We start from the raw sequence: 26,655 nt of genomic DNA, 5'->3' as shown, positions 1-26,655 counted from the left end.
ATTTCCTTCCACTAATTCGACCGCCCAGCGAGCCTTTTTCGAGGAGCCATTGCGGCTCTGCCGGACAGTTTGTTCGTCATCATCCGCCAACAGGTACTTGTCCAAGTGACTCTTAAGTCTAACAGCTTTGGCTTTGTTGAAAAACTCCATTATAGGTGTCAGATTCTGAAAAATGAGGTTTGTAACTTGCTCGTTAGATTTTCTTTTTTTCAATTTGGCAATTTGGCCTTGTTAAATTTAAAAGGGCTGGCGCAACAAGTCAACCACATGAACGGGGTTGACTTAGAAGCTTCTGTGAAGCCAATCAGTAGTTGCTTACAAAATATTGAAGTTGACCATTACTATTGACTTTGAATTAGCAAGTTGGCACAAACAATTCATATTATTTCTAGGTGGCATCACTTTCCATATACTTCCGTGGCACGGCTAGGCTGGCGAGTTGACGAGGGTTGGTCATTGAATTGAAATCTGATTGAAAGTATTTATGCTTTCATTTTTTTGCTGTTCCAAAATATTTATCATGTGTGATGTTTCTAACTATTTTATACTCTAAAATTTTTCTTATGCCCTTCATTAATGATGCATAAAAACAATTAGACAAATATGATGGAATTGGTTTCTAATTCTTACTTTGATCAGTACATGATTATGGGCAAAAGTGAAATAAAGGAAAAAAAATTTTGGTGGAATGTACTATGTATAAACATCACATATTTCCGAGCATGACTAAATATATGGGACGGAGGGAATGGTACTGGAAGACCAGATCGACTTGATGGAAGTGAATAGTAATCGTTATCGTTTCGTAACGTGGAGATGGAGTGCATTTTTTTGGGTTATTACATCAACAAAATGAACAGAAAAGATCCGAGTCGGTGAGAATGATCTCCATTCCCAACTTCGTAGCTCTCCTCAATTGCAGTTGGATTTGCATGGCGTTTTGAGGTTGCAGAAAATCTTGGATCAATGAAAGAGACGTCGTTCAAAGATGTGAAGCATCGCCAATTTTGAATTTTGGGACATGGGGCGCACAGAATCGGTAAATAAAATGGTGCTAGTGGATTGCATTCTCCTGTGATTTGACGGAGTCTACGCTCTCCAAAATGTCCAATTCCCATAGAATTTTGTCTTCCGTATGTGTTCTACAGGGTACGTCATGTCCAACCCTGTTTCTATAAGGCGGCAAACCTCCATAGGGACGCAAGAATTGTCCATAATGTGTTTTGAATCTCAACTCAGATCCCTGTCTTTCGACCTGCCATTCAATTGCGGAAGTCAATCGCGTCGGGAGAGTCTGAAGAACCTTGTGCCCCTTCGTCCTGGGAACAATGGGCTCATTTGTGGCAGTCAGGTATTTCCGGTAGCAGCTTTTGAGGCGAACACCATCATTGCCATCAACAAACTCAACCGTCCAACGTGCCTGCTTCATCGAACCGTCGCGGTCTTGGCGCACGGATTCTTCATCGTCGCCAGCTATTAGATACTTCCCTTTGTGCGTTCGAAGACGGATGATTTTCGCCCCTGCTAAAAGCTCCATTGCTAAGCCTATGCCTGCGATTCGATTAAAAAGGATCTTCTGCAACACAAAATTCTGGTTATCGTTTAAAGACGTGTGAAAACCAAATCCCTATCGGCTAGACAAATATCATCAGTCAAGAAGAATGTATCAATTTCTATGCGGGCGGGGATTGATGATATTGCAATGGTGGATGATTGCAAGAAAAGCCTACTACGATGCGCATATATTTGCAAATACATGAAACATGATGAGGAGGAGAGAGTTGCGAAAAGCAGGGGTTGTCATCTCATCCGGTGGAAGCCGCTTAATTTTTTGCAAGCCTCCACATGTAAATCACAACAGGAGTAGTTTTTTTTTTTTTCCCCTTGTAAGTAAATTTTAAGGGACTCTGGTCCTACAAACCTGTGACATCTCTAGTTCTGACTGCTGTTTATCTGATGTTTTCTAGTTTAAGAAGCGTTGAAGAACACCCCCTCAATAGACTGATATTGTCTCCCAAAATTGATAATGGTCCAAATGAATATTTGCATTGCCTAATCGCCCGACCTCCTTCCAGTCCATTGCCACAGACTTTACCCTCTCTTTTCATAATTCTCCATTTACATTCTCGCCCTATCTACTGCTCCGGTTTACATATACTCAACTGTAGATAGCAGTAACATGACTGTAAAAGGTGGCACAAGCCCAGCCTGTGCTGCATGCAAATACCAAAGGAGAAAGTGCACATCGGACTGCATATTTTCCTGCCAATCAACACAACGCTTTCCAAAATGCACATCGGCTTTTTGGGGTGTCCAAAATTGTTAAGATGCTAGAGCAATTAAACACTCATGAAACAAAAAGGAAGAGGCCATCAAATACGAGTCAGGCATGCGTGGAAGATACCCTGTTCATGGCTGTGCTGGGATCATCTGCCAACTTCGTCCACAATTACGACTAGCTTCACTATGTGTATTCACAGCTGGCTGTCCATGGCCAAAAATTTTCCAATAATAGACAATTGTCCTATTCTTCCGAGTGTTCTGCGCAGCCACGGTAAGACTTGGGCATCCACAACTGTATTACTGATGCTCCGCTGTTTTCTCAACATCATTCTGATGGCGATGATGCTGTTCGTCATCTCGACTCTACTGATCATTTGACAAAATCTTTACTGGGTTTGGAACCTATTTATATCCCCAGAGACCCTTCTTGTGATATGATGACAAGTAACAATTCAGTGGGAAATCTACCTCAAGTTGTTGCCAATTCAGATCACACGCTTTTGGGATTCAACCAGAGGTGAATGTTTTTTCAGGATTATGAAGACATGCCCTTCGAGGCAATGGTGGACGACAGACGATCATATGTGGAAACTAAGGACGCCCGTTACTCCAGGTACATAAAAATTACACATACAATACTATATGACATAAGTAATACTTCCTAACCACTTGCAATTTCTCCTGCTAAATACTCATTTCCCAAAACTTCAATTGCTGTCCAGATCGGAATCATCATTTAGGGATTTCTCATAACCGGTAGAGCAGGTGGCAGAGAGCAATCCAAGGAACGTTGCCGCAATTGAATTTCAAATGTTTTATCAATGAAAAAGAGCTGTGAATATTTGTAATGCTATAAAATGTCCTTCCATTATTTCTTAATAATTGCACTAATGTCTGCTACTGCAAACTATTGCATCAGAAGTTCCCATCAGGAGTAAAAAATTGCATAGGGAGGCAAAGAGTTCCTTCACTCCACCAAAGACCAAATGCATGGCAAAATCCATCCCTCTGCATAACTAAATAGACCAAATGCATGGCAAAAAATGAAGACTTCCAATGGCTGCACAAAACCATTCTTTCACTAGAACACATTAATACCTAGGAAAATATTTATGAGGTGGCATGTTTACCTAAAACTTTATGTATATATTATGGTTTGTGATGCAAGGAAGTAACCAAAGAAGGATCTGACAGATGATATCTACAGGTAAATGGATTAAGATGTAGTAGCTTACAACAGGTTAAGTAACTCTCCCTTTAAGGATTGACAAGTACAACTGGATGCAAGGATCACGACCTAAGAATTCCCCTCTCACTTAACAGTCTCATGATTCGTGACGCATCATTTAATCTGCCAGCTCTTTCGTATATGCTGGACACAACCAGATGCAACTCTTTCTTGTTAATGTTCAGATTAGAGTCCAGTTTCTGAAACAGGGATTCAACCATTTCAAAATCTTTTCTTCCACCATAAAGACTTAGCATCTGAAAGTGAACTTCATCAGAAAAAACACATTGCTCTTCCTGCATTTCCCTGTATAGAGAATCAGCCTTCTCAAACTCCTGCAACTTGCCATAAGCATTCAGGACCAAAGAGATCATATTAGAATCAGGAAAATATCCAGCTATTCTCATCTTCTCAAACACCTCAATTACATTTGCGTGTCTTCTGTTTCTGGAGAATAGATTTATCATGCAGTCAAAAACTGCTATGTCTTTAATTTCTCCAGCATCAAACGCCTGCCGGAAAGCCCATGTGGCCTCCTCTATTCGTCCAGCTCGAGCAAGAATAGTGATTGCTGTTTCCCTAGGAATATTATCAGGGCATTTCAGCTCATGTAGCAAGCGTTTGGCATGACCAACCAAGCCAGCTCGTTCATATGCAACAATCATTGTCTGGTAAAGAACCTGATCAATCTCAATCCCAGAGCTTCGCAGCTTCTGAAATAGCATTGCCGCTCGATCCAATTTCCCTACCTTGCCCCATATTGATATAATGGTCGAATAACTAATGGCATTAGGCTGGATCCCTCTCCTCTGCATCTCTTGAATAAGATTATTTGCTTTCTCATGCTCCAGTGTCTTCCCATAAATCTTAATCATGGTGTTGTATGTGACAACATTCTGTTCAATGTCCTTCCTCTGCATCAGCCTAAACAAATGTATTGCTTCCCCAAAAAGCTCAGCCTCCCCATAGACCTTCAAAAGTGTATTGTAACTAACAACATTCTGTTCAATCCCCAGCTTCCTCATGCTCCAAAACAGCCTGTCTGCCTCCTTGGCCATATCAAGCTGCCCATACACATCAATCATGATGTTGCAAGTTGTAAGATCAAGTGGGCACTTAACCTCATTCATCTCAGAAAATACAGAGATTGCCTCCACAAACTTCTGGTTGTCAACATACATACTCAAAAGCGTAGAATAACTTACGGTGTCAGGAACAACACCAACTGACTTCATCTCGGTAATCAACAACCTTGCTTCGCGGAAAAGCTTAGCTTTTCCAAACACGTTGATCATGGAATTATATGCAACAAGATCAGGGGTAATTCCTGAACTCTTCAATTTTGAAAAAATAGAAATGGCCTTGGAGTAGTCACATAATTTACGCGATAACTCAATCAAATTACTATACAGAACCAGATCACCGGACACCCGATCATTTTCCATCTTCTGAAGCCAGGATAAAGCATCATCAAAAAGACCCTCCTTTCCAAAATGGGTAATGAGAGTGGAGTACGTGTACCTATCGGGTGAGAGAGCTCTCTGACGCATTTCGTCGAACAGCCCGTATGCTAGCTGCCACTGCTTAGCCCGCAGTACGTTACGGAGCACGACGTTGTAGGCAAAGACGGAGGGAGTGTAGAGGGCCTCCTCGTTGATCCAGTCGAGCAAAGCAAGGGAGCGTTGCCAGTCCGACTCACGCGAGAGGAGCGTGACCATGAACCTTATGGACAGGCTTCGGTCTCTGTAGGGTGACATTAAAGCGTACAATTCATGCTCATTTTTAGACTGGCCAATGGATGATAAGAGCTCGTCCATGTTGACACTGCGGTCCAAGTAGGAGCCGTCGTTTTGCTTTCGGTGGTAAGTTTGGCGGGGGAAGTCGGACGAGGACGGCGTCGTTTCATTGGGCAATGATGGTTGTCTCCGCCAGATATCTTTCTTTGATGAAGCAAAGGAAATGGCGTGGAGTTTGAAGGTAGTTCTACGAGTCTCGGGCAGCAGTGGTACATGGACGGTGACGATCGATTGGTTGAAAGGAAAAGATGACGGTGGTGGTGGTGGAATGGACTGATGCACATGCATGGAATTAGCGCTTTGCAGAGGACAAATTTGAGGCGGGAGTTGATTTCAATTGGTACTCGCGTTTTATCGTTTTGGGATTTTTTTTTATTTTTTATTTTTTATTTTTCTCGCCTGTAGAACTCTCTTATTCCTTTCTTTCTTTTCACTTTTTTTCCAACTAAACTTGATCTCATCACATCATAATGCTTAGACCCGGAGAAAGAAAGAAGGGAAGACGTGTACCTCAATAAAGGTAGTGGAAGTTGAACCTTGACATGTTACCTTAAAAAGTGACCCAAACCATTTAAATATATTATTGATTTTGTTGGCAGGGAGAAACCTTTGGGTTTGGTGTCCCGGGTCCACTTTATAGGTGATCATCCAACACACTAATTACGGTATAGAATGAAGTTAAAAAAAAAAAAAAAAAGAATTTCTGATATCTCCCACATCAAAAATTTGGGTCCAGTGCTTGCATCAAGCACAGTGAAATACCTGAATTACCCTTACAATGTACTAAGGTATTTGGCATATATGTGGACTTAATCAATTAGACTACTAGTAAATCGAATTAATAAAAATATAACACAATTTAAAACTAAATAAAATTCTAGCTTGCCATGAGAAAAAGGGCGCCTAGGAAAAGGTAGCTAATTCTGGGTGCTCTTTTTCTGACTGATAAAAGGTTAGATTAGATCAAACTTGACCTCTTGTGCTACTAAGAGTGTGAGTATGTGTCAAATGGAGGAAAATTGCTCTCTAATTCTTGTCCACAATATGTTGATTATGAGCATCTCACTCAAGGTGAGAGGAAAGACTTTTCTTTGATATTCAAGTTTGGAATTATTGCTACTTAATTGCATATAACTTTTTTTTTTTTGAAAATAATAGGTCCAATTATGTGTAAAATTGGGAAATATGACATGCTATTATATATATTTATACGCTGTAATCATTTGTTACATAAGTTTTCATAACAGTAGCCATTGTACTCCACGGCAAAACACACTTTTTTATTGTATTGCCTAGTTATTATTTCATTTAAGTATCTACTAAACCCACATCGGGCGTCAATCACGCAATTCACCTCCAACTTTGGTAGGCGGCCCATAAATCAACTGCCATGGTGAACATGATGAATGCGAGCCACGGTGCCATCAGATGAGTGGTTGGATAGATACTCATCCACATCCATCCTTCTTTGACTTCCAAGTATTAGTAACATTTAATTTAACAGCTCCTCCACCATCAATAATGTCTATCTAATCTTCATAATTACGCTCAACCGCCGTCAATGTACTACTAAGCATCTCCATCACCTCTCCACCCATCCTCCCTATTTGATCACAAACACTCCCAGTGATAACTTACCATTTACTGACCAATGAATAAAGCATGTTTAATAGGAGATTGGTTGAATGCAACTACGTCGGAGTAGCCTGGAACGTGGTGAAATGAAGGAAATCTTCTATTAAACATGCTTTATTCATTGGTTAGTAGTGTATAGTAAGTTTTCTCTAGCATTTAGTACTGTCGGACAATAAAATTGCTATTAATTAAAGTTTATTAACTCACTAAGTAACACTCGAAGATGAATAGAAAAAATTAAACTACTTACTTCCTAAAATTACCGCTCTCAAAGTCATGCCAACCAGACAAACTTGTGATATGAATAATAAATACTACAGGATTCCCACTTTTTTTTTTTTTGGTAATAAAAGGGACTATATATTAAAAAAAAAAAACTTAAGTTATAAGTACAAAACGAATGAAGCAAATTCCCTTAAGACCTGTATCTACTAGATTTTTCAAAGCACGAGAGATACAGTACTGTCATCGCATACAAAATTCAAGTAATAGCATACGGGATTCCCTCTTTCAAGTTCCGGTCACGGGTTCATGGAACGAGCCTTCCCTTTTGAAATGTCACAGCCTCCCAAACTGGACTTTGAAAATGGTGGAATTTTTTTTTTTTACCCTAAGCTCCCTTGTTCAATATTCTAGAAGTTGAATAGTTGGTTTTGAAAAGGGGGAAACATTAAAGGCAAAAATAAGTTTCCATTAATTACCCAAAGACTTGCCAACCAACAACAAACAACTGCCGAGAGACTTAAGACTCAAACTAAAACTAAAGCCATCCTATGCTCAGCTCTCCTCATCTACACTCCTCCATATGATAGCGGTACCCGCTTTTAGGGAAAAAGAAAGAAAGAAAGAAAAGAGGAAGCTTAATTCACACTGCATATTTTGCAAGCTCAGCCCAACACAGACAAAACTGCCATTCTTCAATTGCCTCACTCCTCCGTATAGCAATAGCAAGCAATAAAGCTCCATTCTTTCCCGATCACCTGCCTCATTTGCCCCGTCTTTATTTTCTTGGAGAAAAAAAGGATAAAAAATATAAAAGGAAAATCAAAGTCGTCTGTTAGAAATGAAGAAGCTAAAGAGCTATTATCTTCACCTTCGGCATCCACAGACCGTGGAAAGAAAATGGATCTACCCGTTAGCTATAGGCTCTATAGTTTCTCTTTTTCTTCTCTTTCTGACCACCTTAACCTCGCCGGACGGCACCCCTCTTCTCCCTTTGTACCGCTACTACACCACCGCCTCCGCTGCCTCAATTTTCGTCGAATCCAAGCTCCGTCCCCTTCCCATTTCCTCGCTTCCTCCTCCCCCACGTTTCGCCTACCTCATTTCCGGCTCCGCCGGCGACGGCGGCATGCTCAAGCGCACTCTCCAGGCCCTCTACCATCCCAATAATCAGTACGTCGTCCACCTCGATGCCGAGTCCTCGCCGGAGGAGCGCCTCGATTTGCACAAATTCGTCAGGGGTCACCGAATCTTCTCGAAATTCAAGAATGTGAGGATGATTACCCGGGCTAATTTGGTCACCTACCGCGGCCCCACCATGGTGGCCAACACCCTGCATGCCGCCTCCATCTTGTTGAAAGAAGGCGGTGATTGGGATTGGTTCATCAATCTTAGCGCCTCAGACTATCCGCTGGTGACCCAGGATGGTATTTTTCTTTCCTCCTCCTTTCTCGAATTTTACTTTTTTTGAAGCTGGTTTTGGGTTAGTATTGATTGAATTTTATTTGGCTGAATAGATCTACTGCACACATTTTCATATCTGCCGCGGGATCTTAATTTCATTGACCATACAAGTAACATTGGGTGGAAAGAGTGAGTGATTCTGTTCAAGATCTCCTTTACCTGGGGTAATTGTAGTTTGTCATAGGGGGTTGCAAGAATTGATTTTGCGAATCCTAATTATGCAGGTTTCAGAGAGCTAAGCCTGTCATAATTGACCCCGGGCTGTATATGACAAAAAAATCTGATGTCTTCTGGATTACACAGAGAAGAAGTGTGCCGACAGCCTTTAAGCTCTTTACAGGTCTAATTGGGCATTGTTTACTCCTTTAGCTTCTGTTTAAAGATATCTTCTTTGAGGGTTTAAATCATTTTTGGATATATTCTGTACGTGATTATGCTAACCTGCAGGTTGTATGTTTGAGCTAATGGTTAGCATCCCTAGATTACTGGTTAAATTATGTTCCAGTACAAATGACAATTATCAGGATGGATTCTGTGTTGGTCAGTTGGTTTGATTGCTTATATAGGGAGGTGGACACACTAAAAGTCTTTGTGGGAAGATCGTAGTTGGATGCTTTATCATTCTGCTATTCCGTAACTGGATATTCTCATTTTTCTTCATTATGCAACTTCTTGCTTCTTTGTGAAAGGTGTAATTATGGTGACTGAAAGCTGCATATGCAGTACAGCTGATAAGTAATACTTGTGGTCTTTACTGTGTATTTTTTTAATTATTTATTGGTCCTTCCACGTGCAACATTTAGCTCAGATGTCTATCAGGCTTTAGTACGGAAGGGATGAAGTCTTAGAACATCTGGAGAGGCTTACCCATTGAGAAAGCAGGATTAGTTAGATGTGTCAGTTTTGTTCCCTTTATGGGTGCGGAGAGGATTTTCAGAACAAGAGGTGTATGGACTGATGTTGCATGCTTTTCTCTAAATTGCATGTTTTTCAGGCATAGGAATTACTCAGCGCCAGAGTCTTCTGTTTTATGTTTGCCAGTATGTTGAGTCTATTATTTTCTTTGTAGTCATTTGGGTCGTTAATAACGGTAAATTGCATTTCAATTTCAAGTGCCTGATGTGTTACTCCGGTTGAGTGTTCTAAACATGATAATTGGATTGAAAAATAGATTTTGCATTGGGGGTTAAAAAATTCATTAATGGTGATTTGATTTGTTGCATCCCCACCACACCCCCCCCCCCCCCCCAAACAACACAAAAAAAAAAAAAGAGGAAGAGTTAACAAGTTTTTCAAACCTGTTTTTCTTCCATCAGAATCGTTTGTATAAGTTCTATGTTTACATTTGGCACGATATATGTCCTATTTGTCACTGATTTCATATAGACATTTGGCATCCCTATACATGTCCACTTCATAGCCTGTACATCTTTTTTTTTTCCTTTTGACTTAGAGCTTCTCCACTTTGTAAAGAGAATAATCTGAATAACCAGCTATCAGCTGCAGAAAAGCATTGTCTTTTTTAATAGCCGCCGACAGATATATTTTCTCTCTCATTAGTACTATGTCTGGAGCTCAAATTTTTGTTGGCAAAATATGTCAGGCATCATAACAAGTGAGCAGAGGAAATTGTTCCGCTGCAATGCGACAATGGAGAATAAACATTGTTGTAAACATGTGTCGTTATATCTCCAAGTTTGCACTATCATTAATTTGGCATTGACCCTCTGAAGGCCATTTGCTTTTCTCAAGCGGTAGTCATTGATTTGTCAGATGGCAAAGTTATAATTCAGGTCTTTTGACATCTTGTAGTCCAATATTATGGACTATTATTAGAGAGAATTTTACTAAATAAAATTTGATAACTTCAAAGCAATGGCATGGGGGAAAACAAAAAGAGGACAAAACTTGGAGAAATATCTATAAGCCTTTCTGGTTAGACTGGAATTTGTATATGAGGCTATGAGTAGTATCATCAAACATGATTATGCCTGTTTCTACTTGAGTGCATTTTACCTGCTCATGGCAATGGAATCAAACTTACAGGATCTGCGTGGATGGCTCTTTCTCGTCCTTTCATAGACTTCTGCATATGGGGATGGGACAACTTGCCACGAACAGTCCTCATGTACTATGCAAACTTCATCTCCTCTCCGGAGGGTTATTTCCACACTGTCATCTGCAATGCTCAGGAATTCCTGAATACAACTGTGAACAATGATCTTCACTTCATTTCGTGGGATAATCCTCCCAAGCAGCATCCACATTACCTGTCGGCGAATGATATGCAACGCATGGTCGATAGCAATGCTCCATTTGCGAGAAAGTTTCACCAAGATGACCCAGTGCTGGACAGGATTGATGCTGAGCTCCTGTTTCGTGGTCAAGGAAGACTAGTTCCTGGTGGATGGTGCATTGGCAGCAGGGAGAATGGTACGGATCCATGCTCTGTTGCTGGTAACACAACAGTGCTCAGGCCAACTGCTGGTGCAAAGAGGCTGGAAAATCTGATCAGCTTTCTTTTATCAAATGAGAATTTCCGACCAAGGCAGTGCAAATAGCCGGATATTGTTTTAGAAGTCCCTTGTTTGCACTCAAGACAATTATACCGACGGGGAAGGCAACACAAGAAGGCTGTTTTGCAGCTAGGGATACGACTACCCAGAAGTACGTCGCCTCTAGGCTGCAAGATTGACAGCGATGATTGTATTGGACTGAAAGAAATCGCGGGGTCCTTGTGCCTGGTGAATCTGGGTGACTTCTTGCTTGTCGCCAATCATCTCGTTTTTCTGTGCAACCTTCGAGTCTTGGCATTTTCCCGTGTTTGCCAGAGTTGTAAATGGACTTGGTGCTGATGGTGCCAAACTGTTAAAGAGGAGTAAAGGAGTTTTCGTTGTATTGCTTCAAATATTGTTACGGTTAGGTAAAATCATTACAGTAAATGCAGGTGAGCCAAGACAGTAACTGAAAATTGCACGAGGATTGAATCTAGACGTGTAATAACTAACAATACGAGGTTTACTTCATTTCGTTAATCCATTCTTTTTTGTCTAAACTCTTAGCCGGGCCTGTGGGAATCAGGAGAAGGACGTTTTCTTCATTGCTATGGCATCTCGTGTAAGTTTGCCTCCTTTTTTTTTTCGTAGGACAATTTCTTTTGACAAACTGTTGCAACATGCCAGTTTGGCAGACTGATTTCTGGCTTGGCATCGATTTGGAAAAATAAAAAGAAAGGGAAACAAGTAGACAATTCGGGCCATACCACCATCATTGATTGGCGTGGACAGGTCTGCATATCGAATGTCTCCAATGGCGACTTCGATGTCTATTGCATTGATCCTTCTCCAACGTGGACCCTGCCATTCAAATTAGGGTAAAAAAAAAAGAGTAGGACTCAGACGCCTAACTTGTGAGGCCCATGTAAATAAAACCCCTTTACTATTCTAATGGACTATGGTGGGCTGCGCCGGGATAAATCGGTCAAAGGTTGTATGAGCTGATTGGGAGCGACGGCCGGTGGGCATATGATTGATGGTTAACTACTAGTTTCTACCACCCCAACTTCTTGGGTTAAGCAATTAACAAAATTGATGATAGTTAATTACCCCAATTCTCGCCTCCAGATCTAACTTAGCTGGTATGTAGCTGGTAGGCTTGAATGGACGTGATACCACAACCCAAAGACGCCAAAATATAGTTAGGCGATCAGGAATTATACCAGAATTTTGGCAAGAATGTTGCAAACGAGTATGGAATCAGTGAAATAAGGGGAGCAGGAAAGAAGTTGTAGGGCATTGTGTCGCAGGAGCAATGGCTCTTGCATATCCATATTACTACTTGCTACTGACTAAGTACATAGAGTACTATCACTATGTTGTAACCACAGCAGGTGCCATTCCTCCTGCGACACGAGTCCCCCAACTCCTGCGGGCTTTTGCGCTGCTTCAAATTCAATCCAGCTACTCTCCTCCCTCCCGGTACTTATAGATCCAACTCCCAATGCTGTTGGTCGTTTTTGTTCCCAAAAGAAAACAAAAAATTGTAGAAAAAGTGGTCTTAGTCTCTTTCTTCTCTCGTTCTGTGGAAAGCAACCTTTTAACAATACTTCATTATGACACACACAGACTCTTCAAAATTCCTGTTATTTCCACAAATTGTAGACTTTGTTTCGAAAGAGAACAATTGACTATCTAGAAGGTGCACGGTAGGGAGTCTTCATTCCACAAATTTGAATGAACTTCTGGAATTGCGAATTCCACTTGTATACCGTCCGCTAACCATTATTATTTGTATCATTGCTTGAAAGTCGTTGCTTTTTTGACCCGATTTCACGTTACTTCGGTACAACTTCTTGAGAGTTTCTTGATTTTGAAGTGAAAGTCGTGTTGCTAAAGAAGTCTAATTAATGAAAAGGCGTTGTAATATGCAAACTGCCTTTCTCTTCATTGGAAGAAAAGGAATGAATAAATAAATACGCATGTCACGTCTTCTTGCAGCAAATACGTGGTACGACCTAGGTTTTTTTTTTTTTTTTTTTTTTGGTAAGCACAGCATTAGAATTTGCTTTTCATTTTGCAGCCAATAATTAGGGAATAGCGCCCATTACTCCAAGCTGCTTTATCAATAGTGATTCGGCGTTAACTCCCTTATAAAGGAATGTGAATACACGTCTTTTCTATATGAATTTTATTTCTCCTTTTTACTAAATGAATATCATTATTCATCATACGTTGCCGCTAATCGTAAGCACTCCATGCTACAGCGCAAGTCTCCTTTTTTTTCTTTTTTTTTTTTATACACTAAATGTCATGGTTCTTCCTTTCCCTCGTGAAGATTGGTTGTACGAAAGATATGTCTATACATCTGCTGCTGCTTCTCAAAATATCACAACATTTCGTTTCATTGCGGTTGCCTGCTCATCAAAACAAGCAGACCATAAAAAGCAACATGGTGTTCAATTTTGTTGTATATAACTAGCCAGATGACGTTCGATTTTGTTCCATATAACTAGCCGCCTCGAGTCATTCGGTAATCTTGGAAGAGACTAGCAATTTTCTTTAGACTAACTCCTTGGGTGAAGCTGGAAAGCAGGGAGTCAGCTGGAAGGGAATTTCTTGCATATGGCTGCGGTTCTCTGGACCTGGACAGTAAAACCGTCATTGCTACTTCTGAAAAGAAAAAAAATTTGTAAGATTCCATTTTCTCCTGAATACGGTGAGACTGAGCGAAGCGATTGTGAGAGGTTTCAGCTTCTTGAATGCCACCGCGTCGACCAGGTAGTACCTAGGTCAGTCAGCAACTGTTTTTCAGTAACCATTCGAGTTGCACTTTGTTTATGGTAAAAGTAAGAATTACTTCGCTGTCACCTGCACAATCATTGCATGAGACACAGCAGCTGGCCCCTTTCTTATTCCAGCAGCCGTGGCGCCATCATATGTCGTCCCACGTCACTTGTTGAGACCGTAATACTATAGCAGATGAAGCTCTGATGCTGTACAGCTGTTATCATTTGATTTCCAAAGCTCATTTTGCCTAAACAGCAGATATTGTCCTTTAGAGCCGGTCATAATTTTGAAAAGTAGTGCACTGGACCCATCAGACTTAACTCTTGCGGGTATTCTTGCTCAACTCCAGCCTCGTTAAAGACTCAAAAAGGGTCGAGAAATATATCATCATCCGTTGGAAAACTCACACTCAAAGGCCAATCTTGTATGTTATGATGCTCAATAGCGGAGCAAGCTTGGAACTTCCAAGGACTTGGGGAAATTATAGGTTGCACAGAAGGGAGAAAACATGAAGAAGTCAAGAAACTGAAGGCTGATTAGTCTGTATAATGAGGAACGGCTTGAGAAAAACGTCTGAGGCGGAGCCTAGATCCGATACTGTTAAACTGGGTCTCCAGTGGCTTCGAATCGTTTGTCAAGATGTTTTAGTACTTTTTCAGTTTTCTGCATTTTGGAGATTTAACGTGAATGTCAGCAAGGTTAGAAATGGATATGAACTCTTTTTTTTTTTTTTCAATTAATTCTTTTGGGATTCTTGTGTTATTGCCGTATTAGTCATAAGTTAGATTTTTATTTAATTTTTCCTATGTAATTTTTAAAATCATCTGCAAAGAAATTAAGTTAGATTTTTATTTAGTTCTTTCTATGTAATTTTCTTGAAATCATCTGCAAAGAGGAAAGAGAAAGAGCGGTGAAATGGAAGTGGTGGGCATCAGGACGGGACTCCTTGAGCCACCAAGCGAACTTCCAGGCAAGGCAAGAACGGCCAATACGTGCGCACTGATTGTCGGACAACCGCGCTTGACCGGAAATTTTGATTTTGACATAGACAAATAATAGCGCATAGATGCATGGTAATGGGAGTAAAAGGACGAAGAATTTTTGGGGCTGCAGAATTATGATTGATTCAATACATGAATTCAAGCTATGGCTGGCAGATCCCGATGACTAAATCAGATTTTGGAAGCATAGGGGCTATGGGTTCGTGCATGGTAGCATGAGGATCATTAACCTCGTTACCATCCATCCATCCATGTTACTTTTATCAACAGAAATTGAGATAAAATAAATGGCACATACCTTTCTTTCATGCTTGTCTTGATGAGCAATACGTCGCAGTTCCGGGCGTTGCTGCAAGTTCTAGCGGGAGCGATGGAGTTGGAGCGGGAAGACTCAGAAGAGCGGTGGATAAATCCTTCTAGTTCTTACACAGCCAGTTAAAATTATGATGATTACTGGCTCTAAAGGAAAAGCCAAACAAATTCTTGAACTCGCAAAAAAATACCTTTCTTTCGTACTCGTAAATCCGAAACGTGACATGTAAATTGTACGATGTAAATGTAATCATGCATTTCAAGAAAAAAAGGATAAAAACTCAGAATTGGATTGACATAATTAAAGTCTCTTCACGTGCTTACCTCGAAGAATGCATGCATCGATCCCATCCATCTAAAAGACTACATATGAATATGAATATGATCGCGCGCATGAAATCTGAAATGCAGAAGAAGCATGTATTTAACTGGTAAAGACACTGGACATTGCCTATAAATATTCATTCACCTGGAACTGGAACTGGAACTGGAACTGGAAGGAACCATGTAGACAATTAGAAGCGATCGACGAAGCAGGAAGCAAGTGGCTGGGCTGGAGTTTAAAGAAATTGCGGCCTTCTTGTCGCGGTGAATGGCACTTGTGTGAATGTGGCAGAGCCGAGCCCCCAAAGAGCACAAGTGCCATATCTCCTGCGACAAGAAGACTCCCACAGCTTCTTATTCTCTTAATTTGCTGCTAGTGTATTAAGAAAAGAAGACTCCCACAACTCCTCCTTAAGTATGCTTATTACCCTTTGTTCAATTGGATGCCCATTCACATTCAGTCTGCCCACATTTATAGGGTTAAAAAGTTTTTTTAAAAAAATGTATATATGATCCCCCGAAAAAGAGTGGGGATCGAAAGCGAAAACCGTCAACGGCATGTTAAGACTGGTAAATTGTCCATACGTAATCGTCTCTCTTTTCCGCGGTGGAATTTGAGTGAGAGCCGAAGGTGAAGGTGATTTGACCGTTTTGGCCATGGAGTCCGCATGCTCAAAGTTGTTCAATGCTGGGCTTGGCGATTCACACCTACAAAATATATATATATATATATTTTTTTTACCATACGATGCCGGGACTAGGACGACGTATGACAAAGTGCAATGCATTCAACTTTGTTCTAAACTGTAGGGGTCTAATCTAACCCACGAGACTGAGTTCCCTTGAAAGGAAGCTGCTGAAGTGGCGTGCGATTAGCGCAGGACCTTTAAATTTTAATGCACGTGTTCTATATGTGTATGATTTGCCACGTGTGAAAAGATAAAAAATACTCCAATTAGGGAAGAAGCACATGAGCGGGGAGACCAAGCCCCGGGTCACGGACAGCAATGACGGGTGAACTTTGTAATTGGCAAGTGGATCATTGTTCACGTCAGAAGCAGTACGTAGAATCTGCGTCTGATCCGAGACCAGCTATAATAGTTGGTTCGAGTTGGAGCTTAACAACTAAAGTGGCGGGTCCGGATTATAATACTAATGTGAATGAATTCAGTTTTGATTTGACTTCCTCCACAGTCGGTCAACCGTTGACCCCAACTCCTGAATCATTCAAGCTTCCGTCTCGAAATTTTGTTCCATTTGAATATGTCAAATCTTGCATATTAGTAGACTAGAAAAATTAGTATGGATTAGCTGTTTTTGAGATGTTGCGGCCCTCTGATCGCAACTAGTCATTGATAATAACCAGGAGCTAGTCATGATCGGAAGCCGAGGAGAAGAGGGACGGGGTTTCTAGAATGGAGGAAGGATGGGGAGAGAGGAAAACCAAGAGAAAGAGAGAGATGGTGGTTGTGACAGTAGCGGCAATGGGTAGTGATGTGTGATGGAAGAAGAAGTGGTAAATTTTATTTTATTTTTTTTTGTTTTTGTGAGTTGATTTTGTATGGATTAGTGTTTTTGAAATTATTTTTATTTATATATTATTGTAAAATTATATTTGAAAAATCATATTTGGAATATGTTATCTGTTTTGCCTCATTATGGTGGGATGTTAAGTGTTTGAAAGTTTCTAAAATGTCACTAAAAACTTACTTATTAAAATTTGGTCAAATCTAGGTCGACAAAAAGAATAATTCCAACGGTCTTGATTTTCTAAGATGTAATTGGCACTTGTTCGCTTTTAGAGGTTGAATAGGTACGTTGATCTAGATCGGTAAGATGACTAGCCTCTTGTTTTCCAATTCAAGTCGATGTAACATGGCCTATTCTGTAATTTTCAAAGTATTTTAGAGGAACAATTATTCATAAATAATGCATAGCCATCGTGACCTTAATAAAAAGGACATATTCTCTATATGCAAAAAATTCCTATATATATAGATTAATTTTATATACATTAGGAGTATATACACTTTTATCATTGGATGCATGACATAAATTTTGAATTTCATAATTTGAATTCACAATTTGTATATGTGTCGTGCATTTAGACCCTGTTTGATAACCCAGTTCAACACTTAATTTTAATGAAATAATGGATTCAAACCGTTTGATAACTAAAAATTGAACGTTTGAATTAATAAAGTGACACTGAATTTTCTAAACAAAACTTACTCTAATTGCAAAAGTATAGATTACTTGTTTTTAGGAGTGTTGCGGCCCTCTGATTGCAACCCAGTCATCTGATAACAACAAGAAGCTAGTCACGACCGGAATTGGAGGAGAAGAGTGAGAGGGTTTCTAGTATGGAGGAGGAAGGAGAGAGAGAGAGAGATGGTGGCCGTGGTGGTGGTGATAGTGGGTGGTGTTATGTGATGGAAGAAGTAGTGGTAATTTTTTTTTTTTTGGGTATTTGTGAGTTGATTTTGTATGGATTGATGTTTTTGGAATTATTTTTATTTATATATTATTATAATATTATATTTGAAAAATTAGATTTTGAATATGTTATCTGTTTTGCCTCATTATGGTGGGATGTTAAGTGTTTGAAAGTTTCTAAAATATTACTAAAAACTTACTTATTAAAATTTGGTCAAGTCTAGGTCAACAAAAAAGCTGATTCAAAAGGTCTTGATTTTCTAAGATGTAATTGGCACTTGTTCGCTTTTAGAGGTTGAATAGGTACGTTGATCAAGTTCCGTAAGATGAGTAGTCTCTTGTTTTCCAATTCAAGTCGATGTAATGTGCCCTATTCTGTAATTTTCAAAGTATTTTAGAGGAACAATTATTCGTAAATAATGCATAGACATCGTGACCATAATAAGAATGACATATTCTATAGATGCAGAAAATTCAAATATATATACATAGAGAGATTAATTTTATATACATTGACAGTATATACACTTTCATCATTGGATGCATGACACAAATTTTGAATTTCAAATATAATTTGAGTTTAAAATTGAAATTCAAAATTTGTATATGTGTCGTGCATTTAGATTTGTTTGGATTGTAAGTTATTTGGGATATTTCTATTGTAACACTTTTTGTGATGTGATGTATGTGAGATAAAAAGGTAATAGGGAAGATAAAAAGGTGTATTGAAAATTGTAATGATGATGTAACCAAATAAAATTGGAGAAATAATGCTCAATCCAAACAAACCAAGCTTGTTTGATAACCCACTTCAGCATTTAAATTTAATGAATTAATGATTCAAACCGTTTGATAACAAAAAATTGAACATCTAAAGTAATAAAATGGCACTGAATTTTCGAAACAAAATTTAATCTGATCGCAATAATACGGGGTTTGTTTGGATAGGAAATTATTTGAAATAATACTGTAGCACTTTTTATGATATAATATATATTAAATAAAAAGGTGGTTGAAAATTGTGTGTATGATGCAAGCAAAACAAATTTTGAAATTTTTATTTGAAAATCTTGCAATCCAAACAAACTCATGGATTACCTGTTTTTCGAGGTGTTGCGGCCCTCTGATCGCAACCCAGTCATCTGATAACAACAAGAAGCTAGTCACAAATGGAAATGGAGGAGAAGAGTGAGAGGGTTTCTAGTATGGAGAGAAAGAGAGATGGTCGCCATCAATGGGTAGTGATGTGTGATGGAAGAAGAAGTGGTTAATTTTTTTTTTTTTTGTATCTGTGAGTTGATTTTAAATGGATTGGTGTTTTTAAAATTATTTTTATTTATATATTATTGTAAAATTATATTTGAAAAATTAGATTTTGAATATGTTGTCTGTTTTGCCTCATTATGGTGGGATGTTAAGTGTTTGAAAGTTTCTAAAATGTTACTAAAAACTTATTAAAATTTGGTCAAATCCAGGTCGACAAAAAGAATAATTCAAACGGTCTTGATTTTCTAAGATGTAATTGGCACTTGTTTGCTTTTAGAGGTTGAATAGGTACGTTGATCTAGCTCGGTAAGATGACTCGTCTCTTGTTTTCCAATTCAAGTCGATGTAACATGGCCTATTCTGTAATTTTCAAAGTATTTTAGAGGAACAATTATTTGTAAATAATGCATAGACATCGTGACCTTAATAAAAGGGACATATTCTTTGGACGCAGAAAATTCCTATATATATATATATATGGATTAATTATATATATATACACTAACAATATATATACTTTCACCATTGAATGCACAACACATAATCTAAATTTAAATTTCATACATGTGTCATGCATTTAGGTTCTATTTGATAAACTAGTTCAGTCAAAAATTAAACATTTAAATTAATTAAGTGACACTAAATTTTTTAGACAAAATTTACTTTCAAAATTAAGTGATGTATTAGATTAATTTCAATTTTCAAATTTCAGTTTTATCAAACACACCCTTACTCTATATATATATAACACAACCAATTATCAAAAGAGAGAGGAAAAAAATGGGGAACGAGTTTAATTGAGAGTGGGAAAGTGTGTGGAAGCTTGTTGCTAAAAACCCTTCTCAAATCTATATAGATATAGATTTTAGAGCAACAATTATTTGTAAATAATGCATAGACATCGTGACCTTAATAAAAAGGATATATTCTATAGACGCAAAAAATTCCTATATATATATATATAGATTAATTTTATATACACGGATAGTGTATACATTTTTACCATTGCATGCACAACACATAATTTGAATTTAAATTTAAAATTCAAATTTTATATATGTGTCATGCATTTAGACTCTCTTTGATAACCTAATTCAATCCAAATTGAACATTTAAATTAATTAAATAATACTGAATTTTCTAGGCAAAACTTACTTCCAAAATTAAATGATCTATTAGATTAGTTTCAATTTTTGGATTTGAATTTTATCAAACACACCCTTGCTCTATATATATAGAACACAACCAATTATCAAAAGAGGAGGAGGAAAAAAATGAGGAACGAGTTTAAATGTACATTCAACGAAGGAAAAAAAAATGGGGAACGAGTTAAATGCATCACATGACAAATACTTCCTCTAACTCATTTTTTTACAGCATCGTCACTCTCTTGAGCTTAATTTACAATTATTACTCATCCTTCCGTGCATTACTTTCTCCATTGAAGTATACCTTTTTTGAATAACAAAACACTGAACTGCTAATTTTTTCACTTCCCGGTGAAGGAATGGACTGCTGTTGTCCAGCTTGGCGAGTTAAAGGTTTTAAAGTTCTGTCCAATAATAAAAAGTTTCAAGACAGCCCAAACCAACAAAAATGAAAATTGTATTCCCTGTATCCAATTTTGCCTCCAGATCCTCAAAAGATGAAGCACCCAGTCATTCTGAATACAGACAGGTTCGGTTCATTTTGTGGGATGTGTTTTAAATACATTACTTCAGTAAACAAATCACATCTAAATTAAATGGGTTGTTTTTTAACGGATGTGCAGAAGAAGAAGAAAATACAATTGAAGGTCTCGTTATCTCAGTTCCTACGTCACACCAAAGGCAGTAAAATTTCTGTATATCTCATCAAATCAGTGATCAATTTCTACCACAGCGGTAGACGTTGACACCAACAGCTAAGCACCAATCTGAATCAACAACTCGTCAGCTCAGAAAACATGAAATATTCTTCTCATAGACCGAAATCTCTGAAGTCTGACATGTGAATTTTTTCATGTATCATCATAGCAGATGTTTCGCAGCAGGAGCAGAATTGCTATAGAAACAAAAGCCAAAACAACAAATGCTTGATTGGTTTCTGAAAATCAATTAGGCAGAACCACATCGATTCCACCTAACCTAGGAATATTCAGCTAAAACGAAAACACATGGTAAAAGCTCTCATACACAAAACATATCTACTCATGTTTTAAGATCAGAATAGCGTATAGTGCCTAACTACTGTAATTAATTAGGCATCGTAATCACAGAGCCCAGACAACAATCAATTTCCCATGCCAATTACCACAAATTTCAGAAAAAAACAAATAAGAAAAGAAAAAGGGGAACCAGAATAATTAAAAAAAGAAGAAAAAAAGTGCGCGAGAGCTAAAGGCACAGGGGATCAGAGAGTGCTTGTGTTTCTCAATCACAGAAAATTCAGAAACACGGACCATATAAGAGTATCATCATCTCCCCTTCCCCAGTTTTACAAAACAACAAAGACAAAGGAAATAAATGGGATAACATTAGATTCACAAAACTGTTTTAAAAAAGGGGAAAAAGGTACAATCTCTCCGTTAGAGATATCGAAATCATCAGAGACTTAAATACAAACGAATCATGGACTTTAAAGTTTCATATTGTTGCAGTTTTCTTCTCATCAGATGATTTCGATTCAACAAAACTGAAAACATATGGAATGGACTAGGCAAGAAAACAAACACGTATTTAGCTGAAATTAAGCTGTTTGGAGATCCTGCTTGAAACGCAAATGGATGATCGGAAGAGAACTAGAGAAGAGAATAAAATCAAGCTATCTGAAGAGACTATAATTGCACCGACCAGTTTTTATAGGGTCAGGGATAGGGTTCTGACGGCCGTAATCACAGAAAACCTCTAATCCACAGCGGCGGCTGGTGTTGTGACTTGTGAATGTGATAACCCTAATAATACATTAATACCATCGGGGGTTGGGCTGCTGCTTCATATTGGGCTCGAGCAATTAAGTGGAGTATTTGAATGCACAAGTCCTCGTTTATCCCTGTCCGGCAGTTAGGTCCAGGAGTAATTTGAGGCATTATTTAAGCCGAACCCATACCCATTCAATTTTGTTAAATTTAAGCTCAGGCCCGGACGGTACCGAATTATTGATTGCTTTACACAACTAATTATATTTAAAAAAAAAAAATCACACATGCGTGCTTTTAAATACACGTACTCAAATGTGCTTGACAAAAATCTTGCTTTAAGCCTCATTCTATTGGTCTAATCAGACACGCGTTCAGATTATACACCGCCAAATCAACATGCCTGCCATAATTTATATAGTAAATTTTATATACACTAATGGTGTATACATTATACGGTTGGATATACGACATATGTGCAAAATTTGAGTTTCAAATTCAAATTCAGATTACGTGTCATGCATCTAATGATGAATGTGTATAGAAGATTAATCCTAATTTATAAGGCTTATCTCCATGTTTACCAGCCCGTGTCAGTTGATTATAAATTTTTTATAATACTGCTATGAGAAAATTTTTTTAGCATTGGTCATCAAAAAGAAGATATTTAAATGAAATTAGAGAATGGAGAGACCACGGGAGTAAAATTCCTGTAATTAACGAAGCTTCAATCATCATGTGTGAACTGGAAATGAGGAGGATACATAAAAAGGGACAAGTTCTATCAAAATAAAAATTAGGAGTAGGAGGTTCGTAAACAGTAGTAGTTAAATTTGCGACTCGGATGGAGTTTGAAGCAATTAAGGGGAAGTGCTGAGGATTAAAAAGGGGTTTCTTTCCCTATGTAGACATAATTAGGGAAGTTGCAGGAGCACCCCATCCATCCGGGCAGAAGGTGATGATATACTGATCTGCAGGGCAATTAACCAAGGGAGAAGGCGTATCAAAGGGTTTACTAAAATAATAGGGACACTCAGCCTTAAAGAATCTGGAGTAGACGTCGGGCTTGCACGTTGCTGGACTCCCATATTTCTTTCTGCAGCAGAAACGATCCTCATTGAAGGCCAAGCATGCACTCTTGCAAGCCACAACTTGTCCGAGCTCATTCAGGACCGCCAGCTCCCGAGGGCACTCCATTTTTATATCTGAGAAGCACCCTCCGATGTAGCATTTTGGTGCTGTAGGATATGGGGTCACTGAAACAGGGAGGTTGTAGCCATCCACTATACTTACGTCGTAGAAACTCGGCTGCCTCTTGTCAACCTGCAACGTAAACTCTACTAGCGTCACCGGAGGAACGCCGATCGCCCCGGTGCATTCGAGTCGGCCGTTGCAGTCGCCTGTTTCGCAGGCTCGTCCGTCGTTGGAGTAGTCGAAATTGCAGCCTGTTCTGGCCCAGATGCGGCCACTCCAATCTCCAGGTGCCTGGAATTTCCGGAGTCTCCCGGATGGAAGATAGAAGCCACCGTTTGCTACGACTGGAAAGCCTTGGTTCGGGGCAGTGGCAGGCCATATGGGAAATGGGCACTTGTTGCTCACGTAAAATGTGCATGCTTCCACAACTCCACTACTGCCTGTGGGTTACGTTGAACTATAAACGATGCAAAAGAAGAAAAAAAAAGAAAGAGCTTAGGAAACGAATTACTGTATATACATACATATATATATATATATATTACCAGATGATATGCGGTGGCATAGCAGGACGAGAATCCAAACCGAAAATGTACTGCACAACTTCATTCTGATTTCAACACGATGAAAGGCAATACGAGTTTTTGCTTTTGGTTTGTATTTATAGTTAACAAGTGAATGTATTAATCAAACTTTTATGCCTGGACTTCTTTGATTGTACTTCACGTTTTCAAACTAATTCAGTCTTTAAGGAGAAGAAAGCAAGGGTTACCATACGTGTGTATTGTAATCTCCCTCCATTCTACTACTATCTCTTCTTGGTACGTCTTCTATTTTTTTTTTCCCCTGCTACTGTCTGTTCTAAATAGAAGGCCAATACTAGAATTCACGGGGCAATAAATTAAAATAACAAAAGGAGAAATAATTGACTCTTTTTGTAGCTTGTGCAGAATTTTGCATCACTTGATTAATTAGGAGTCAGAAGAAATCATCTGGGATTTTCAGAAAGTAGCAATCAGGACACTTCCTTCACCTTCGTTTTTTGTTGGGCTAAAATTGCACTTTAGACGGTGCCATTGAGTGTGTTTGGATGGTAGATTATTTAGCGCGGGTATTTTTTAAACAAAAATATTGTAACAATTTTTTGATCTGATATATGTGAAATAAAAATGTGTTGATGATATAAGCAACTAAAATTTGTGTGAATAATTCACTATCCAAATTTGTGCAAATTTCCAGTGTTATCTCTCCTAGAGGTGGCTGGAACCAAAGATTAGTAGAGTTCATTAGATAGGAGGACTCAGGAGGACAGGATTAGTGAAATTGTGTGGTATGCGGCATGCTTTTTTTTTTTTTTTCGCTTATTCCATTAAATAATAAGGATAACGTGCGAGTATCTCGAATGCTAAAATCTTCTAGTAGCTTTTGCTAACAGTTAATTTTGTTGGGAATTTACGCTTTATGCTGCCTTCGAACTTCAGCTTCATACAAATTTGCTTAAAACGTAATCGAAAATCATAGGGTTAGTAATTTAGCCAGGTCGATGATGACAATGCCAAATCAATTTGGCTCTTCCCATCTTGTTTTCACACTCCAGCACACCTAAAACTTTGAGGGTCAATGTTTTTTCGAGGGTGTAGACAAAATATCACATTTGGGAATGTTTCATGTGTAGGGCAAGAATCATTGGTGGAGTTAGGGCCTTTATTTAGGAGTGCAATAATATTAATTTAGATTTACAAGGTGTTGGTTTGTAGATTTCGGACTAACAAAATGTTCGTTATAGTAAATCAATTTATTCAAAATTACCAAAAAAAAATTTAAAATTTGTTTACAACTTGATATTTGTTATTTTCCAAGTCATTTAATTGCATGAAATTTTATAGTAATTAAAATTATGCCTAAGAATACAAGATGTGAACTCTATTAAACATATACAGTAGGCAAATAATTTGTACACAGTCCAATTGTCAAATGAATACCTGATTGGGTTATAATTCACATGAAATGGACATGTAAGAAACATCAATATATTAAGTAAAATAGCATTTGATTTAATAAAATAAATAACATTTAATAGAAAGGAAAAAAATAGCATCATTTGATATTTAAGGGAAAAAAATAACATTTAAATGGCCCAGCACCTTTTTGCCATGTCCAAAGCAGCTAATTTTTAAGGAACGCAATAAATTTTAGGTTTTTGGCCTTCTAAGAAGGAATTAATTATCGATCATAGATTTTGTGTCATCCTCTCAAAAAAAAAAAAAAAAAAAAGAACAAAGGAAATCGTATTAGCTTTGAAGAAATAAGGGAGTTGCTTTAGAGTTTAGATCTGAAAGAGAGAAGGATACTTTAGAGTGTTATTCCCTTTCTTTTTTCGTTTTGTTAAGTGCTTTGATTAAAAATTTTGGTCTTTTACATTTGGATCAATAAAATAAGGATTCGTCAAATTTACCCTTTAAATATAGAGCATGTAATGGGACCATAGCTTATTTCGGCCAAAATTAGCCTGAAAAGATGTTAGAGCACAAAAAACGAGCATATTTTATACTCCCTCCGTCCCACTTTGATAGTCCTATTTCTTTTTTCACACAGTTTAAGAAAAAATAGTTAACTTTGTTGGAAAAGTAATTTAGATTGCTATTTTCCTAAAATACCCTCACATTAAATATGGTACAACTTTATGGAAACTTGAATTGATGGTAAAAAAAGAATCAACTCTCATTAAATGGGATAGGTTTATAGTAACAACTACTTACATTAAATAATGGTATTTTATGAAAATTAAAATACAACTACATTCTTCAATTGGAAAGTGGACTACAATTTGGGACAGATGAAAAAGAAATACAGGACGATCAAAGTGGGACGGAGGGAGTATGTTAAGGATTAAAGCCGTTCGTCTTCATTCACATCAGCTATATGTGAAGGAAGCTTTTATTTTTTGTTGAAGGAAGATTAATGCAATTTTTCCTACGTGTGACAGCTAAATTAGCACTGGCTGGTTGTAATTTAAGTCTAAGCTCGATTACAAGAAGAAGCGTTTCTCAAGCCCCCAGGCCCCCGTGTCTCTCTCTCTCTCGCTCTCTCTGTATCTGTGTAATGTATTTAATGGGCCTCCGGATGTTTTTATCTGGGAGATCTTTGGATACCATCCGAGAACGAACGAGAGCCGATAGAGAGGACCCAAACTCCAACCCAACTCATTCATTGGGTCTCTCACCAAACTCACGCCCCGTTTCAAATTTGAACCCAGCCTGCCTTTTTAAGTCCCTATGCTGTCCCACACTGACTCTCTTGTTCTCTCCATCTG

General features: G+C 38.3%; 4 protein-coding genes, 1 long non-coding RNA gene and 2 other non-coding genes across 7 annotated transcripts; 1 reads left to right on the top strand and 6 right to left on the bottom strand.

Moving 5' to 3' along the window:
• Positions 1-776: 776 nt before the first annotated feature.
• Positions 777-3,202, bottom strand: LOC113722817 (uncharacterized). The gene is made up of 2 exons (XM_072059732.1): positions 1,922-3,202; positions 777-1,576 (listed from the first exon to the last, which is right to left on the bottom strand). Exons 1-2 carry the CDS (start codon positions 1,928-1,930, stop codon positions 1,055-1,057), a joined length of 531 nt encoding a protein of 176 aa, XP_071915833.1. The 5' UTR covers positions 1,931-3,202; the 3' UTR covers positions 777-1,054.
• Positions 3,203-3,455: 253 nt separating this feature from the next.
• LOC140003716 (pentatricopeptide repeat-containing protein At5g39980, chloroplastic-like) lies at positions 3,456-5,805 on the bottom strand. The gene has a single exon (XM_072059731.1). The coding sequence runs from the start codon at positions 5,593-5,595 to the stop codon at positions 3,574-3,576; it is 2,022 nt and encodes a 673-aa protein (XP_071915832.1). The 5' UTR covers positions 5,596-5,805; the 3' UTR covers positions 3,456-3,573.
• Positions 5,806-7,680: 1,875 nt separating this feature from the next.
• Positions 7,681-11,683, top strand: LOC113722818 (beta-glucuronosyltransferase GlcAT14B). The gene is made up of 4 exons (XM_027246040.2): positions 7,681-8,591; positions 8,682-8,757; positions 8,853-8,968; positions 10,675-11,683. Exons 1-4 carry the CDS (start codon positions 8,006-8,008, stop codon positions 11,187-11,189), a joined length of 1,293 nt encoding a protein of 430 aa, XP_027101841.1. The 5' UTR covers positions 7,681-8,005; the 3' UTR covers positions 11,190-11,683.
• Positions 11,684-13,466: 1,783 nt separating this feature from the next.
• On the bottom strand, positions 13,467-15,097 carry LOC113722854 (uncharacterized). The gene is made up of 2 exons (XR_003456839.2): positions 13,995-15,097; positions 13,467-13,911 (listed from the first exon to the last, which is right to left on the bottom strand). It is a non-coding gene; the product is annotated as an uncharacterized lncRNA (long non-coding RNA).
• Positions 15,098-21,181: 6,084 nt separating this feature from the next.
• On the bottom strand, positions 21,182-21,273 carry LOC113723132 (small nucleolar RNA R64/Z200 family). Its single transcript, XR_003456894.1, has one exon. It is a non-coding gene; the product is annotated as a small nucleolar RNA R64/Z200 family (small nucleolar RNA).
• A 558-nt stretch (positions 21,274-21,831) lies between these two features.
• LOC113723131 (small nucleolar RNA Z199) lies at positions 21,832-21,912 on the bottom strand. Its single transcript, XR_003456893.1, has one exon. It is a non-coding gene; the product is annotated as a small nucleolar RNA Z199 (small nucleolar RNA).
• Positions 21,913-22,839: 927 nt separating this feature from the next.
• Positions 22,840-23,991, bottom strand: LOC113723067 (thaumatin-like protein). The gene is made up of 2 exons (XM_027246329.2): positions 23,888-23,991; positions 22,840-23,782 (listed from the first exon to the last, which is right to left on the bottom strand). The coding sequence occupies exons 1-2, from the start codon at positions 23,949-23,951 to the stop codon at positions 23,049-23,051; spliced, it is 798 nt and encodes a 265-aa protein (XP_027102130.2). The 5' UTR covers positions 23,952-23,991; the 3' UTR covers positions 22,840-23,048.
• Positions 23,992-26,655: the final 2,664 nt, after the last annotated feature.

The sequence above is a fragment of the Coffea arabica genome, chromosome 7e (assembly GCF_036785885.1).
Source record: "Coffea arabica cultivar ET-39 chromosome 7e, Coffea Arabica ET-39 HiFi, whole genome shotgun sequence".
NCBI classification, from domain to species: domain Eukaryota; kingdom Viridiplantae; phylum Streptophyta; class Magnoliopsida; order Gentianales; family Rubiaceae; genus Coffea; species Coffea arabica.
The sequence above is the reverse complement of the archived record's forward strand: the minus strand, read 5'-3'. Positions and strand labels throughout refer to the sequence as shown.